This window comes from Antechinus flavipes, chromosome 6, assembly GCF_016432865.1.
Source record: "Antechinus flavipes isolate AdamAnt ecotype Samford, QLD, Australia chromosome 6, AdamAnt_v2, whole genome shotgun sequence".
Classification (NCBI taxonomy): domain Eukaryota; kingdom Metazoa; phylum Chordata; class Mammalia; order Dasyuromorphia; family Dasyuridae; genus Antechinus; species Antechinus flavipes.
Genome location: NC_067403.1, coordinates 28360135 through 28375006, shown reverse-complemented (window position 1 = coordinate 28375006; position 14872 = coordinate 28360135). Strand labels below are relative to the sequence as shown.

General features: G+C 35.3%; 2 protein-coding genes across 2 annotated transcripts in view; one reads left to right on the top strand and one right to left on the bottom strand.

Annotated features, from left to right (window-relative positions):
* The window catches only part of WDR19 (WD repeat domain 19), a 65064-nt gene extending 58756 nt beyond the window's left edge, over positions 1–6308 (bottom strand). The window contains exons 1-3 of the mRNA XM_051964943.1: positions 6214–6308; positions 5594–5659; positions 1665–1790 (exon numbers count right to left, since the gene is read on the bottom strand). Coding sequence (XP_051820903.1) covers positions 1665–1777 — 113 coding nt within the window. The 5' untranslated portion in view covers positions 1778–1790; positions 5594–5659; positions 6214–6308. The remainder of the gene's footprint in view (positions 1–1664; positions 1791–5593; positions 5660–6213) is intronic.
* An 8129-nt stretch (positions 6309–14437) lies between these two features.
* LOC127540302 (WD repeat-containing protein 19-like) overlaps positions 14438–14872 on the top strand; it is a 120861-nt gene continuing 120426 nt past the window's right edge. Inside the window, 1 exon segment of the mRNA XM_051964937.1 lies at positions 14438–14736. Within this exon segment, the coding sequence (XP_051820897.1) occupies positions 14624–14736 (113 nt within the window). The 5' untranslated portion in view covers positions 14438–14623.

Genomic DNA, 14872 nt, shown 5'->3' with positions numbered 1-14872 from the left:
ATTGGTTTAGCTGTAGGTTTCATTTTCTTCAAATCTTGCTTGTACAAAAGACAAATAAAACCTGTTATTAAAAGTATTTTTCGTGTATATCTTTAAATCTTTTCAAAGAGATCTTATAGTAAGGATGTGGCCTAGTTGAGGTAGTAGCTGTTATTTGGACCAGTATATTAATAACGTGTGTAAGAAATATTTGCTCTTGTTGGTCTGAAAGCAATATGACTGATGCTTTGATATGAGTTATGATTAAAGACAGTCCTGCAGTAAGAGAGTGGAATAGTGCCGAGACAGGAATGACTGAAAAACCAAATGTGTGTGCTCAATTTTATTATATAGGATTAGTAATCTAGGTAGATTATTCAAGGTCTTAGCTTCTCCTTGTTTCTTTTCTCTTAATGATCATGTAATTTAATTTTTTAAAAGCACTTTCATTCAAGAATAAGAGTCAGTTTTCCATTTCATTTATAGTTTTTTTTTTTCTTTTTTGGCTGAGGCAATTGGTTTAAGTGACTTGTCCAGGGTCTCACAGCTAGGAAGCATTAAGTGTCTGAGACTAGATTCAAACTTAGTTCATCCTGACTTCAGGGCTGATGCTCTATCCACTGAGCTCTCTAGCTACCCCTCATTTATAATTCTTTTAAAAGTTTAACTTGGGAAGATAGAAGGAATAATAAGAAAAAAAATACAGAAATGTTTCTGTCATGGAAATACTCATGTTGAATCTCACAATTGGCTCAGGAGATCTGGATTCAAATCTTGGCTTTGTCACTATCTAGATGACCTTTGCCAGGTTATTTGCCTTCTTTAAGTTGCAGAGTCTTGATCTGTAAAATACTAAAATTACCTCAGACAGCTGCCCTGTTTTCCTGAGCGGAGGTCCAGCCAGCGGACTGTGCCCCGAGTTTGGGCTAATCGATCCCCTGCGCTCACACTCTGGGCAAAAGCACAGAATCGTTTCATGTACTGTATTGCTTTGACCAGCACCAGGTATTCTATGAGCTCGGACAAGTATCGGACTAGAGCCAGTGTTCCAATCGTGAAGTCCTGCTATGAATAAACTTGTTTCATTGTTGCTGCCACCCCTCACTGTCAAGGTACAGCTCACTGGGCAGCCATTGGTATAAATACTGACTGGTATAAAATACTGAGATTTCCCCTCTCTGCCTCGGGCCTCCTCGCTCCCCACTAGGGATGACCCATGTCTAATCTGTCTCCTCCCTCACTTTGAAATCAAACTTGTGTTCGATTCTGGCTTTTGCCATTTCCTAGTCTGCTTGGTCCGGCTCTTGCTGGTTTAGTCCAGCTGACATTACTTGAGGTCCCTTCCAGTGCTAAGTCTCTTGAGATAACCCCAGAAATGAACTAGAAGAGACAAGAAGTTATGAGAATACAGACTTCAGGATAAGAGACTCATAAATTTGAAGAAGAAAAATTCAGCAAAATCTGCTGACAAAAGTAAAGCATCAGCCCGATAACCTTTTAATTACACAAATATATCTTACTTAAAAAAAAAGCATATTAAAATAAAAGTACAGTAAGAAATAAAAATTAGAGAAAACACTGCCAGTATCCACATGTAGGATATGATACATGATACTGTCAAAATCAAAATCAGAACAATTATAAACTCTTAAGGAAAGCTTTTAACAATGAAAAGTTATTCTTACCTCATGCCACTGTCCAATTGGCTAATTTTATTTGTACTGGCATCCCACAAATAGATGGAACTAGATTTCTCGGAAATCACTGCTAGGGTATCTCCCTCTTTATCCCAATCCATAGCAACACAGTTACTTTTTAAAAAGAGAAAACAAATTGTTAACCATAAGTACAACCAGAGAATGATAATAAATTGTCAGTAAAGTTTTCATCCCAAAGTCTACTTGTTTGTGGCTATTCAAATTGGGGAATGAGTCATTTTGCAAAGATAAAACTTTTTTTTTTTTTTTTTTAGGAGAAAAAAAAGCTGTTTATCTCTTATAATGTAATTATAATGGTAAATTATGTTTCATATAACATATACAGATATATATTTATTTTTATATGTAAATATTTATAAACATCTTTATAACATAAATGTATAGGTGTAATTATATTGTAAATAAAATGTAATTATTCCATATTAGAGAGTAGATTTAATACTATTTCAACAGATTAAATAAAATTTGCTATTAGGTGCTGGGAATATAAAGGCAAAACCAGGATATTTATTATACTCAAGAAACTTCCAATTCTTGTTCATACAATCAGGTTCTAGTTATATATTATGCTTCATCTTTATGATCTGTAATTATTCTATGTATGGTTAAGTAGTTATGGAATCTTTGTTTCTTCTGACTGTTTAAGCTGTCATTTTAAGATTTTCTTTTTTAAAGAATATATCAATGTGTGTGTGTGTGTGTGTGTGTGTGTGTGTGTGTAAGTTTTAGTTAATATTTAAAAGAAAACTTGCATATACAAATTTAAAAAAACTATATATTGTTAAAATTTGTGTTATGATTAGATCCTTAAAATCACTCTCTCAAGGATTTGGGGAAAATATATTTCAAGATATGCCTTTCATTAATCTACACTGGATCAACAAGTTTTTTTTTTTTTTTTTTTTTTAAACAGTCTACTATAGGGAGTATATTAGGAGTTAGCAATACAGAAAAACCTGAAATAGTTCTTACTCTCAAAGAAGTTGCATTTTAATTAGGGAGACAACAATTACACAAATATAAACAAAATAAAGATGTGTATACACACATACATCTATCTGTATGTGTGTGTATATATCCATAAATATATATATACACATACATACATATATTTGATAGGGAAGGAATTAGCATTTGGGAAAGGCATAAGAAAGGTAAAATTTCAGCATTTTTAAAAGAAACAAAGGATTCTAAGAGGCCTCAGTTTCCTACTGGGATGATCTCCAGATTGTTCTTCTGCTTCTAAACTAGGCTCCAATGACCAATTCCCATCTGGTTATATGCTCTTCCATCCCCATACTCAACCTTCTAGCCTAGCAGTTTACCAACATACACTTCTCTGCCCCCTTACCTCTTACTTCTTTAACCTACTGCTGCTCATGCAATGCCAGCCCCAAGCTTGGATCACTGCTGTCATCAGTTTTCTCTAGTTTTCCTCATCAGCTGCTGAATAAAGCTGGAAGAAGCTATGTGATTGTGCTAGATCCACTCTATATTCATATTATTGAAACTCAGTCTATCTTTTCACTTGTTCCCAATGGATTTTCTCTTCTACTTCCTTCCCTATCAGTTGGGGACTCCGTGGTCTACCCATAGCATCACCTCAGCTAAAAATCAAATTTCATAATTTTATTGAAAAAAAATAGAGGCCATTCACTGTGAGCTTCAGTTCTTCACTTCCCATCTCTCAATCCCTTAACGTCATTTCTTACTATCTCCTCCTTTGGTCTAGATCCTTGCCAAGATCAACCCTTCTATTTATGCCCTCAATCTTGTTCCCTCCTAGTTTGTCTAGCAGATGGGCTCCATGATCAGAATCCCTCTTTCTCTAATCTTTAGTTTCTTGCTATGTACTGATTCCATGTTACCTATAAAGATGAAGTCTCTTTCATCCTTAAAACTCTTCACTAACCCTGCCTTTGCTCCAAGCTGCTATTCTTTGTCTTTTTTTTTTTTTTTCCCCTCAGCCATACTTCTTGAAAAAGCTGTCTAGGATTAGCACCTCTCTTCTCACTTGGATATAAAATCTTCTCCAAATGGGATCCTGACTTTGTCCAAGTGAAAATGCTCTTCTCACATTGCAAGGATCTGTAGATTGTAAAATCAAATGGACACTTGTCAGTCCTCGAGTTTTCTATAGCATTTGACATTGTTGAACATCCTCTCCTAGTGGATATTTTTCTTCTCTGGCTTTTTGTGACTCTGTTACCTTAGCTCTACAGCTCTTCAGTCTCATCATTCATGTCATGCCCTCTAAATGTAGGTAAAGCTGTCCTGAGACATCTTGTTTCTCTTGGAGAAAAGAAGACAATTTACTTTCTTACTTGGTGACTTCAACAGCTCGCATGAGTTTATCCTTTTTATGCACGTGACTCCCAGATTTATAGAAGTTGACACCTATCTCTTGAATGTACAACATACTCATCCTCTCCAAACCCTGTTTCTTTCAAAACTCGGCTTCAGTGTCACTTCCTAATTACATTACTAGTGTCCATTCCCCAACTGTTTTGCATTTACTTTATATATAAATATTTTGCTTTTACTTAAGCATATCTGTTTTCCTCTAACAGAATGTTCTTAAATACAAGGACTGCTTCATTCTTGTCTTTCTCTTTAGTATCTGGCACATAGGATGCCTTGAAATCTTGTTGAACAGATGAATTAATGAAAAAACATGTATGAAGTGTGACAATAAAGATGAACGCTTGTTATGTAATTTTTGGAAGTGGGCTTATTACTTTATGCTCGTTTATTTTTCTATTTTTATGGACACAGTGAAACATATCTTTGATCTTATTGATTTCAGAGTTCCCTCCACTGATGTAGATTGCAGCTGCCCATTTTGAATGGATTGTCTCTGTCTTTCCATAAGGTCCACTAACATAATGTTTTTGAGGACTTCCTTGAGTGTCCTGCACCCTGATTGTTCATTTGTCATTCTTCATCTCTTCTTCCAATTGCATAATTTCTTGGTGTCATTTTTTACTTCAATTTTTCTTCTGAGTCTGTTATTGTTATATTGTTTTTATATCAACTACCTGCTTCTTGTCTTGTGAGATACTGATTTTTAATTCTTTAGGGATTGTTGTATTTTATATCTTGCTGTCTAATATTTTTCAGTACTAGCAGCAACCCTGATATGATCTTATTTGAAATTACAAAATTTTTTAACAAATATTTGTTATTATATGATCTTTCCATTTGAAGCTGAAACCTTCCATATGTGTGGTTTCCCTCATTAGAAAGTGATCCCCTTGAGACCAGACACTCTAACTTTTCTATGTGTATTTCTAGGGCTTCTCACAATGTTTTTACACACAGTAAACATTTTATAAAGGCTTCATTTACTCATTCTAGAAGTCATTTATAAGTCATTCATTTGGCGGATAGTCCATTCAAATGCATGTATTGATTTGGTCAATAGATACCTTTCATCTAGTCAGTTCTGTTTGTGGATGTTTGTATCACATTAGTTCAGGCGATCACAGATTTATTCTGGAGGCTCTCCCATGTTACAGTCAGCAAAATGGTTACCTAGAGAACCTTACCATTCACAAGGCAGTCAGTATATGTGGCAAGCATCTCCTTGTCCTATGTCTTGCTGAATGTTTGTGATCAGAGGGTTGCTGAACAATTAGTCCTGTTGGTCTATCTTTCAAGGAAGCTTGAATAATTCAATACTTTGTTGAAAAGTGGTTTTTTTACAGTATTAAATGCTTTTTCATAATCACACACTCATATACACAACTTTATTCTGCCATGTTTACAAGTTTAAATCTTTATTTACAGTTAATACTTTACCTCTGAAATGATCATGAAATGACAGATAAAAGGCATAAAATTTTATTTAATTGTGGTTGTAAAAAAATTTTTTTTGGATCTTTTTTCGTACTTACCCAGGCAAAATAATTTCACTCCTTTTTTGACCATGACGATCAAAGATTTTTACAGTATGGTCAGCTCTAAAATAGTATTAGAACACAAAAATAATAAGAAGATTAAAAATGAGACAGTTTCTTTCCTCAAGGAGCTCACATTCTATTATGGAATACAACACACATGCATTTAAATACATAAAAAATAAATACAAAATAATACTAAGGAATTTCAAGAGGGAGAGTCCTAGAAAAACAGGAAAGGGCTTGTGTAGTAGGAGGCATCCCACCTGTGTTTTGGAAGGAAACAAGGAATCTAGGAGACAAAAATGAGTACTTTCCAGACATGAGGGATCTTTTATGGAAAGACATGGAGGCAGGAGATGAGATGTTGTATACTGAGAATTGCTGTTAATGCATTCTGAATGGAACAGTGTACCAAAAGGGGGGAATAGGAAAAACAAGAAAAATAAAACTGAGATCATAGAGAGTTTTATATTGCTTTTATCAATTGAATTAATTAATTCTAAAATAATTTTAATTAATCATAAATTAAATCAATATTTATATTAATATTAGGCTTGACGTTGCAGAATTGCTTCATTCTTATAAATACAATTGACAAGACTATGTTTTCTTACCCTGTCACTGCTAGGTAGTTTCCCAACGTCTTTTGCCAAGTGAATTGTAATGGAGCACCAAACCAAGACCTTTCTAATAGAGTAAAAACTTTCTGAAAAAAACAACAAAAGTTTAGTGTCAGATGTTCAATATATATATATATTGCAGGGTCCATTTTGAAAAAATATTAAATCAATACAATGACAATACTGGAAAACATGCATTGTAATCTCATTAGGAAAACTACTCACATAATCATTCTAAACTAGGCATATTTTAAACTTCATCCAGGAGGTTTAGGTACTAAAGGACAAAAGAACTTTGTTAGAAGGTAGTTTCAATTTAAGTTGGATGTACAGTATTTACCTCCCAAATATCAATATAGATAAGACTTTACACCATATTGAATTTTTATTTCTGAGGCAATTGGGGAAAAGTGACTTGCCCAGGGTCACAGAGCTAGGAGCTAGGAAGTGTTAAGTGTCTGAGATCAGATTTGAACTGAAGTCCTCCTGACATCAGGGCTGGTGCTCTATCCACTCCACCACCTAGCTGCCCCAATATTGAAATGTTTTATAAAGCATCATATCATTAATTTTAGCAATATAATAGTAACAATTCAAAAGTTACACTTAAAATTTCAATTATGAAGTTAACTGATTTTGTGTCATACTTCTTTTCCTTTCAGTTATATTTTGTACATTATTTATCACTTGGCAAATTCTTCATTTTTCCCTTCTGTATGATCCATTTGCCAAAGGCTCATTTCTTCCTTTTTCACCCAGACATTCTGAAACAAAGCAGTGACATAAGAGGCTTGGAGGCACTGCCTACTAGATGTGTAAGTTCACTGTAGTACTGAGGTATTATCTCAGTTTCTTAGCATAATGGACAAATGGTGATCATGTAATATATAAAAGCAGGTATAAAAGCTTAAACGCAGTAAAAATGATTTCATGTGGTTTGGACAATGGCAACATATTGTACTCTTTCAAAGATCAAAATGGAACATTATAACCAATGAAGAAAGAAGAGGAAATTTGTTATTCTTTGTTAAATGTAACTATGAGAATACCTTTGATAAAATTATACTATGATAATAATTCCTCCAATGTATATAATATTTCTTATTTTTTTAAAAATTTCAAAATACTTCAAGAGTAGGAATAAGAATATCTAGCTTCTAATTTTAGCTTTGTAACTTTGTATTATAATCTTTGTGCTTAGTTTCCTAATGTTAATACAAGGATAATATCTATACTATGTATCTTATAGTGTTGTTTTGAAGATACTGTAAACCCTTTATAAACAGGAAACTTTTGACCTTTATTCTTAATTTTCTATTTTGGTTGAGCATAAGCAGATATTGCAAATCAGTAAAAGAATCCAGCACTTGGGGGCAGGAGACCCTTAGGCTAAAAGCACACTCCTGGGACTTACCTGCTGTGAAAGTAGAGATAAGTCACAAAGTTTTTCTGAGCTTTGGTTGCCTTATCTGTTAAATAGGGATATTAGTATACCTACCTATGGGATTACAATAAGAATCAAGTATGTTGAGCATATGAAGAGCTTTGTAAACTTTTAAAGCACATATAAAAGTCATTTATTATTATTATTCATGTTAACAAAAGGGAATAATATTACCATGGATACTTTAAGGCTGTATATAATTGAAAAATAGAGTGATTATTTATTTGTCTAGACAGCCAATAGATGATAGGTTGCTTTTTTTCCCTTCCATGATCCCACCAGAAGGATAAGGAAGCTATTCTTCAAAAATCCATTAAAAAGCAGCAGATTAAATTGGTTATTTAAGGGGCTAAGGATAAGGACTCTCATGCAAAAAATTGCTGCTTAGATTCTGGGGTGTATGTTCAATGAGGATAATGGATCTTTATAAGAATAATTGTGCTATGAAAATGAAATGAGATAATACAAACCCTATTTTGAAGGTGGGAAGAATGAGAAGACTGTGTGGCTAAATCAATCCAGTACGTAAATCAGAAAATTTAAAATTTCATGGGAAGCACCGTAAAATGGAATCTTCACATATGGATAATTGACAGCTACTAAGCATTTTCTGACCTTTCTAGATCTAACAAAATGGGATTTTATGACTGTGCTGTCTGAAGCTATTCGTTCACAGCTGTGTATCAGGGGTAGATGAGGGTAATGGGATAAGCATTACCTTAAATCTGCTGATGCAGAACTAAGATACAGAGTATTCTCTGACTAGCTCTGCAGACCAGATTCTGAATCTAATTTAATTACTTTTGACACCACACCAGAGTATCCTCACTTAAAGATATTTATCAATCCATTTATCTTTTATTTTTTTTAACTAAAGCTGTTCCGTGATACTTTGACTGCTCTTTACACATTTCTGACGTTGGGATGGTTGTGTTGATGCACAGCTCACCAGGTAACTGTGTGACCTTCCTCAAGAGAATAATTCCCTTGTGTACCTTCATCCATCAAATAAAAGGGACTGGACGCCATAGCCTCCAAAGTCCTTCTCCTAGGGTTGATGTTCTAGCGTTTAGGGGCATAGGAAGGAAATAATAAAGTCCAGCTCTCTCGTTTGACAGATGAGGAAATTGAGGCCGAGACAAAGTGACCATTTCAAGTTCACATAGGTAGTCAGTTGCAAAGGTGGATTCGAATTCAAGTCCTGCAATTAAGTGCATACTCAGGGCTCTGCTTCCCCCTGCATCCTCAGCAGCTCGCTCTTCACGCTCTGTTTTCAATTTTGGAAAACACCCAAGACCGAGAGCCCCAATGGGTGGGTGGGGGGGGGGAAGAGCCCCTTTTTGTTCGTCTTCTTTCCCGTGGCTAACCTAAGCCGTGCTTGTCACCCTAAGTCAGCCCATTGCCGCGTCACCCCCAGAGAGGTGGGGAGGAGGACACAGCCCCCACGCCCGAAAGGCAACTGGGTGGGGGAAGGAAGGGGAAGGATGGGACGCCCTGGTCTGCCTCCCCCAGGGAAACTCGAGGTATTTACCTTCATCATGGGGCTCCAGCCGCCTCCCGAGCGGGCCACTGCGCAGAAGCATACCTTCCCCAGCGAGGCGGCGGCCGCGTTCCCGTCACCCAGGAGATTCTTCAGTGCAGCCAATCCGTGTCGGCCAGACCGGAGGAGGCGGAGCTTTCCGCAAGCGACAGTCGGAGTTTTCGCGAGATTTTGCAAACTCCCGACGAGTGACGTAAGCGAAGGTGAAGGCTAACGCAAAGCCTTCCCAGCTTGGGGGTGTGGTGGAGGGGGTCACGTGATCGAAGCGAAGCCTCTCTATAGGACAGAAGATCCGAGTTCTGGAGGGGCGAGTGGCGCGAGCCCCGGGGCTGCATATGCGCAGTGTGTTCGGCTCTCTGAGGCAGTGAGCGCCGCTGGTGTCTTCGGAGGTTTCTCTAGCAAGATGAAGGTGCCAAATGACGGTTAAACGGAGGCGGGAAGGGGCACGCCATCTCTCCGGCCCCTCTCCCTGAGTTCAAGGGTGTTGCTGTCCCGGCCCCGCTGAGGGAGGCGGGCCTAGCTCGTCCGCCCCTCTTCCTCGGCAGCCCCTTGCCGGGGTGGGGAAGGGGTTCACAGGGGCGTCGTCCCTCCCCTCCCCCCGTCCCCGGGACCCTGCGAGACTTGGGACTTCTCCCCCGTGGAGCGAACTTCGCCCCTTCCAGTGTTCTCGCCGCCCCAGTGTTTAATGTTCACCCCTCTCCGAGTACCGCCCCGCTAATTAACTACAGTGGTTCTATCGCGCCCCCTCCCCTCTCCAGGCCATTTTACAGATGGGGAAACTGAGGCAGACGGTCACAGCTAACAGTGCATGCCGAATTCCTTATCCTTCCCTTCCTTCCCCAGTTCGTTCTTTTCCCCCAGTTCTTTTTAACATTAGGAAAAAACTACGTTTCATCATCTCTTAGGTTTGGAGATTGATCATTGAAAATAATCAGATCTTAGTTCTTGAGTTAATCTTGGGGCCTTTTTTTTTTTTTTTTAAAGCTAGCCTTGGCCTCTTTAGAAGTCATCTAGTCTTAACTCCTTCACGTTTTGTAGTTGCATAGAAAGAACAAATGAGTTGCTCAAAATCATGTATGTAGAGAAGACAGGCAGAGCTAGAAATCATATTTCCAATACTGTTCCATAGTAGGATGGCTTGTCTTTAATTATGCAAAGGTTATTGCAAAATGTTCCTTGCAAAAAAAAAAAAATCCTTGCACGGCCTCTTTCATAATTCTTTTTATTTTATTTTTTTGGGAATAACTTAAGTCTTTAACCATCTTAGCATATATATATATATTTTTATACTGTTTCTTTTCTATTAGCCTATTTTCTACAGGAATAATATTCTATGTCTTAATACTGTGCTTTTCTTAACACATTTAATTTTCATTGTATCTTTTTTCCAATTTCACAAACCACCTTCAAAATAAAGTATGACACAAAACAATGGATAAAACATTACATTGTTGTGTGTCTATATATACAGAATATACATATTTTCCTTTCAGTATAGTACACCTAGTAGTTTTTTTTTTTAAATAAGGAAACTTTAGTGTATTAGAATTTGAGCTTGAAGCTTGAATTCTCAAATTACAAGTTAACCAAATTTTAGAAGAGTCTTCTGAATTGTTGAGAAATGCCAATTATAGTATAAACTTGACTTTCAATTAGTATGAGTTTTAAGCATATTTATGAGAAAACCTGGGAATGTAATAAAATCACCATAGTAATATAGATATTTTTTTACTTAGGAAGAATAGAATAATTAACATGAACTTCCCCCTTTTAATTATTTCTCTGTAAAAAGCATAGATACAAAGGGAATAAAATTGTAGTATAAAAACATGTGCTTATATGTTTTATATATTTATAGTAGACTTTATTATGCAAAAGTTGCACAATTTTCTGGACATAATATGGCAAATTATTTTCTTCTAATTTGTAAGAAATCATACTGTTTTACAATTCTGAGCTACTTGGCAGGTCCCCTGTTCTAATTTAGAGATGGAGTGACATGATCAGAGCATGATCCGGAAATGAACAAAACAAAACCCTAGCATAAAGGGTTTGGGACTCAGTTTTGGATTTTCAGCATTGCTTCAGTATTGAATTTCCATTGCTGAAAAAATATTACCCACAAAATTATGGATTAATAATTTCTTTTAAAGACCTTTTTAATGTGAAATATGTGAAATGCTATCACATTGAAGAGAGTTTAGAAATGTTCTACTTGGTATCAGAGGGCAGAACTAGGATCCTCAAGTAGAAATTGCAAATCTTTAGACATAAAGAAATCTAGCTTCCTTTAGAGTCGCTGTTCTAAACCTGGGGCACAGACACACCAGAGGAGTCCATTGATAATCTAGGAAAAAATTGCATATATATTTTCACTATTTAAACAAAATTTAGTATTTCCTTCAATTATAAGCATAGGTAACAAACTACAGTTTGTTACATCACTACCTGTGACTTTGTCACATACACACACACACACACACACACATATATATATAGCTTTTTATTTTTCAAAATGCATGCAAAGATAGTTTTCAACAATCACTCTTGCAAAACCTTGTGTTCCAAAATTTTCTCCCTCTCCTGCCCCAGAAGCAAGCAATTCATTATAGGCTAAACATGTGCAGTTCTTTTAAACATATTTCCACATTTATCAAGCTGCACAAGAAAAATCAGATCAAAAGGGGAAAAAACAAAAGCCCCTCCCCTTCCCCCCACCCAAAAAAAAAAAAAAAAGCTGAAAATACTATGTTGTGATCCACATTCAGTCTTCATAGTTCTTTCTCTGAACTGGCTCTTTCTATCACAAGTCTATTGGAATTGCCTTGAATTACCTTATTGTTGAAAAGAGCCAAATACATCACAGTTGAACATCACATAATCTTGTTGCTGGGTACAATGTTCTCTTGGTCCTGCTCACTTAGCATCAGTTCATGTAGCTTTTTCCAGGCTTTTCTGAAATTAGCTGAAGACAAACATTTCAAAATCTACATATTAAAGAATAAAATGGCGAATATCAACTGTCCATATACATTTCTTCCTGTCTTACAGATTATCTAACTCATAAATGCCACCTAATAAATATGCTGATTAATATTTTGTTTCTATTTATTTTGATATTTTCTTTCTACTTATCAACTAAGTTCTTGATATAGAGAACAAAAAAGACATGAAAAGGGGAAATGGAGAATTGAGTTAATTTAAAAAGTTAATATATTGTTTATTTTACTCAAAAATTGTTTTCTAGCACATTACAAAGGTTTTAAGGGTTTTAAATATGTTGCAGTATTGTTTTTTAGTACAGTTTACTTCCATGCTTTTTTAGCAGTTTGGTAAGAGTCATGTTTGGCTTTGACAAACTATTTGACCTCTTAAGTCTCAGTTTTCCTTAACTGTAAAATATGTCATAATACCTATCTTGTTTATCTTGTAAAGTTGTTGTAAAAATGCTAATGTAAATTTAGTCATTCATAATTTTGGTTTCAAATTTTCTAAGAAAATGGAAAGCCAAAGAACATAATTGGGCCATTTGATAAAAAAGTTTTGATTCTAATGTATTCTGAATTCCTTGTTACTATCAACATTTATTCTAGGCAGTTTATATATATATATATGTGTGTGTGTGTGTGTGTGTGTGTGTGTGTGTGTATAGTTTCATTAATAAACAATGAAAATTCTGGCAAAAACAAATAAGGTATCAGAAAAGCAGTCTTCTGATTGAAAGGCAAGTAGTGCCACATGACTTATAGGCAGTCTGATGCATTTGTGATCTTTCAATATCACTGAGTTTTTCTACTAATAAGAGATAATTTGCAATTCTATCTTTTTTCTCCTTCAGCAAGTATTTATTCTCTTAGAAAAGTCTTTGCTTGGTGCTCCTATACAGTTCAAGTGGCAGAAAGCACAAGGAAATTACATTGCGGTTACAGGGTAAGGTAACCAGCATGTTAAAAATTACTGTCATGTTATTTATTTTATTTGATATTTATGTATATAATACTAAGTAATAAATGTAAAAGCAGTTCAAAGAATATTTCACTTTAGCAATAATTATAAGTGAAGCATAGGTTGATTGGTTTGACTGACCTTTGAAAAGTTTTAGTTCACTTAGCATGTTACTAACAAAAATATTTAAGTCTTATATAATTTTATATTTTAAAGATCTGATATTGCATTTTTAGAGCTGATCATACAATAAAAATCTTTGATCGCCACGGTCTAAAGAAAAATGAAATTAGTCTTCAAGGGTAAGTATAAAACTAGAATCAGGATTAATTTTCCTAGAATGTATAAATATGGAATAAATAAAAAGGTACATTTTAATTTGGTTTGGAAAAAAGAATTCTGTATTTGCAAATCATAGCTCTGACATTTTATTAATTTTGTAACCCATGATTGTTACTTCATCTCCCCGAGTTTCATTTTGAAAGATTGTATGATATAACAAGGCTGTTCTTTTATTTTTCCCTAATTGATTGTCTATATCAGCCCTCAAACTTTCCTTTTGAAATGTTCCTTAGTCAGTACCTGTTACTTTGTCACCAATAGAAATCATGTGTGTGTGTGTGTGTGTGTGCATGTGTATAATTTCTGAAACCTTCCTTTTCCTCTTAAAGCTTTTCTCCATTTTTCCCTGAACACATCTACCCTCCCTATCTGAGAGTCTTAACTTTTTGACTAAGAACATTGAAACCATTTGATATAAACTCCCTCTTCAGTTTTCGTCATCTCAAAACCTTGCATCATCATCTCCCATCTCTCTTTTCCCCCCCAGTATCTGAAAGAGGTAGCCTTTTCAAGACCAGCCCTTCTACATATATACTTGATCCCATTCCCTCCCATATTCACCAGCAGAATTAGTCCTCTAATATTCTCATTCTCTTGAAGTGCTATGTAAATGTCATATGAGAAAATAAATTGTAGGTTAAAATTCACAAAAATAAGATGTTTATTTTTTGCAGTGAAAACAATCTCTGCTTTTATTTTTATTTTTTAATCAGTGAAAATAGGAGAATATTCTAATGGTGACTGGGGTTTCTATTCATGTCCTGATCTCTTGATTAAAACCTATTGGTTTCTACTGAATGAAGTAAAACAGTGGTTATAGATTGTCATTGTCCAAGTGGAAAAATTGAAATCAAATTTAAACAAATATTTGAACCTTTTGGGATAAAAATATAAAAAAACTTGGCTTAAGGTAACAGGCTAAAAGTAGAAGAGAATGGGGGAAAAAAGAAGATGTAAATCAGAGCAGATTAAAGATTGACTTTTTATGAACTCTTAGTCCCTACTACACTGTAATGCATTATGACAAATTATAACTAAAAGAAGAATGGCACTTCATTTGTTCAGCTACTTGCAAGTTTTAAAACATTCTCATTTATGTTCACATCTCTAATTTTTAAAGCCCCTGTATTGCTATGGACTGGGATGTAGATGGAGACACGTTAGCAATAATTGCTGAAAAATCTGCCAGCATTTATTTGTGGGATGCTAATACAAATAAAACTAATCAATTGGATAGTGGCATGAGGTAAGAAAAATTATTCTTTAAAAAAGAAATGTTTTATAACTGTATTTGTTCACAGGCATCCTTAATTCTATGGTATCATTGTAGGAATTTATAAAATCGTAAAACTGTAGAGTTGAAAGGGACCTTGGATTCATAT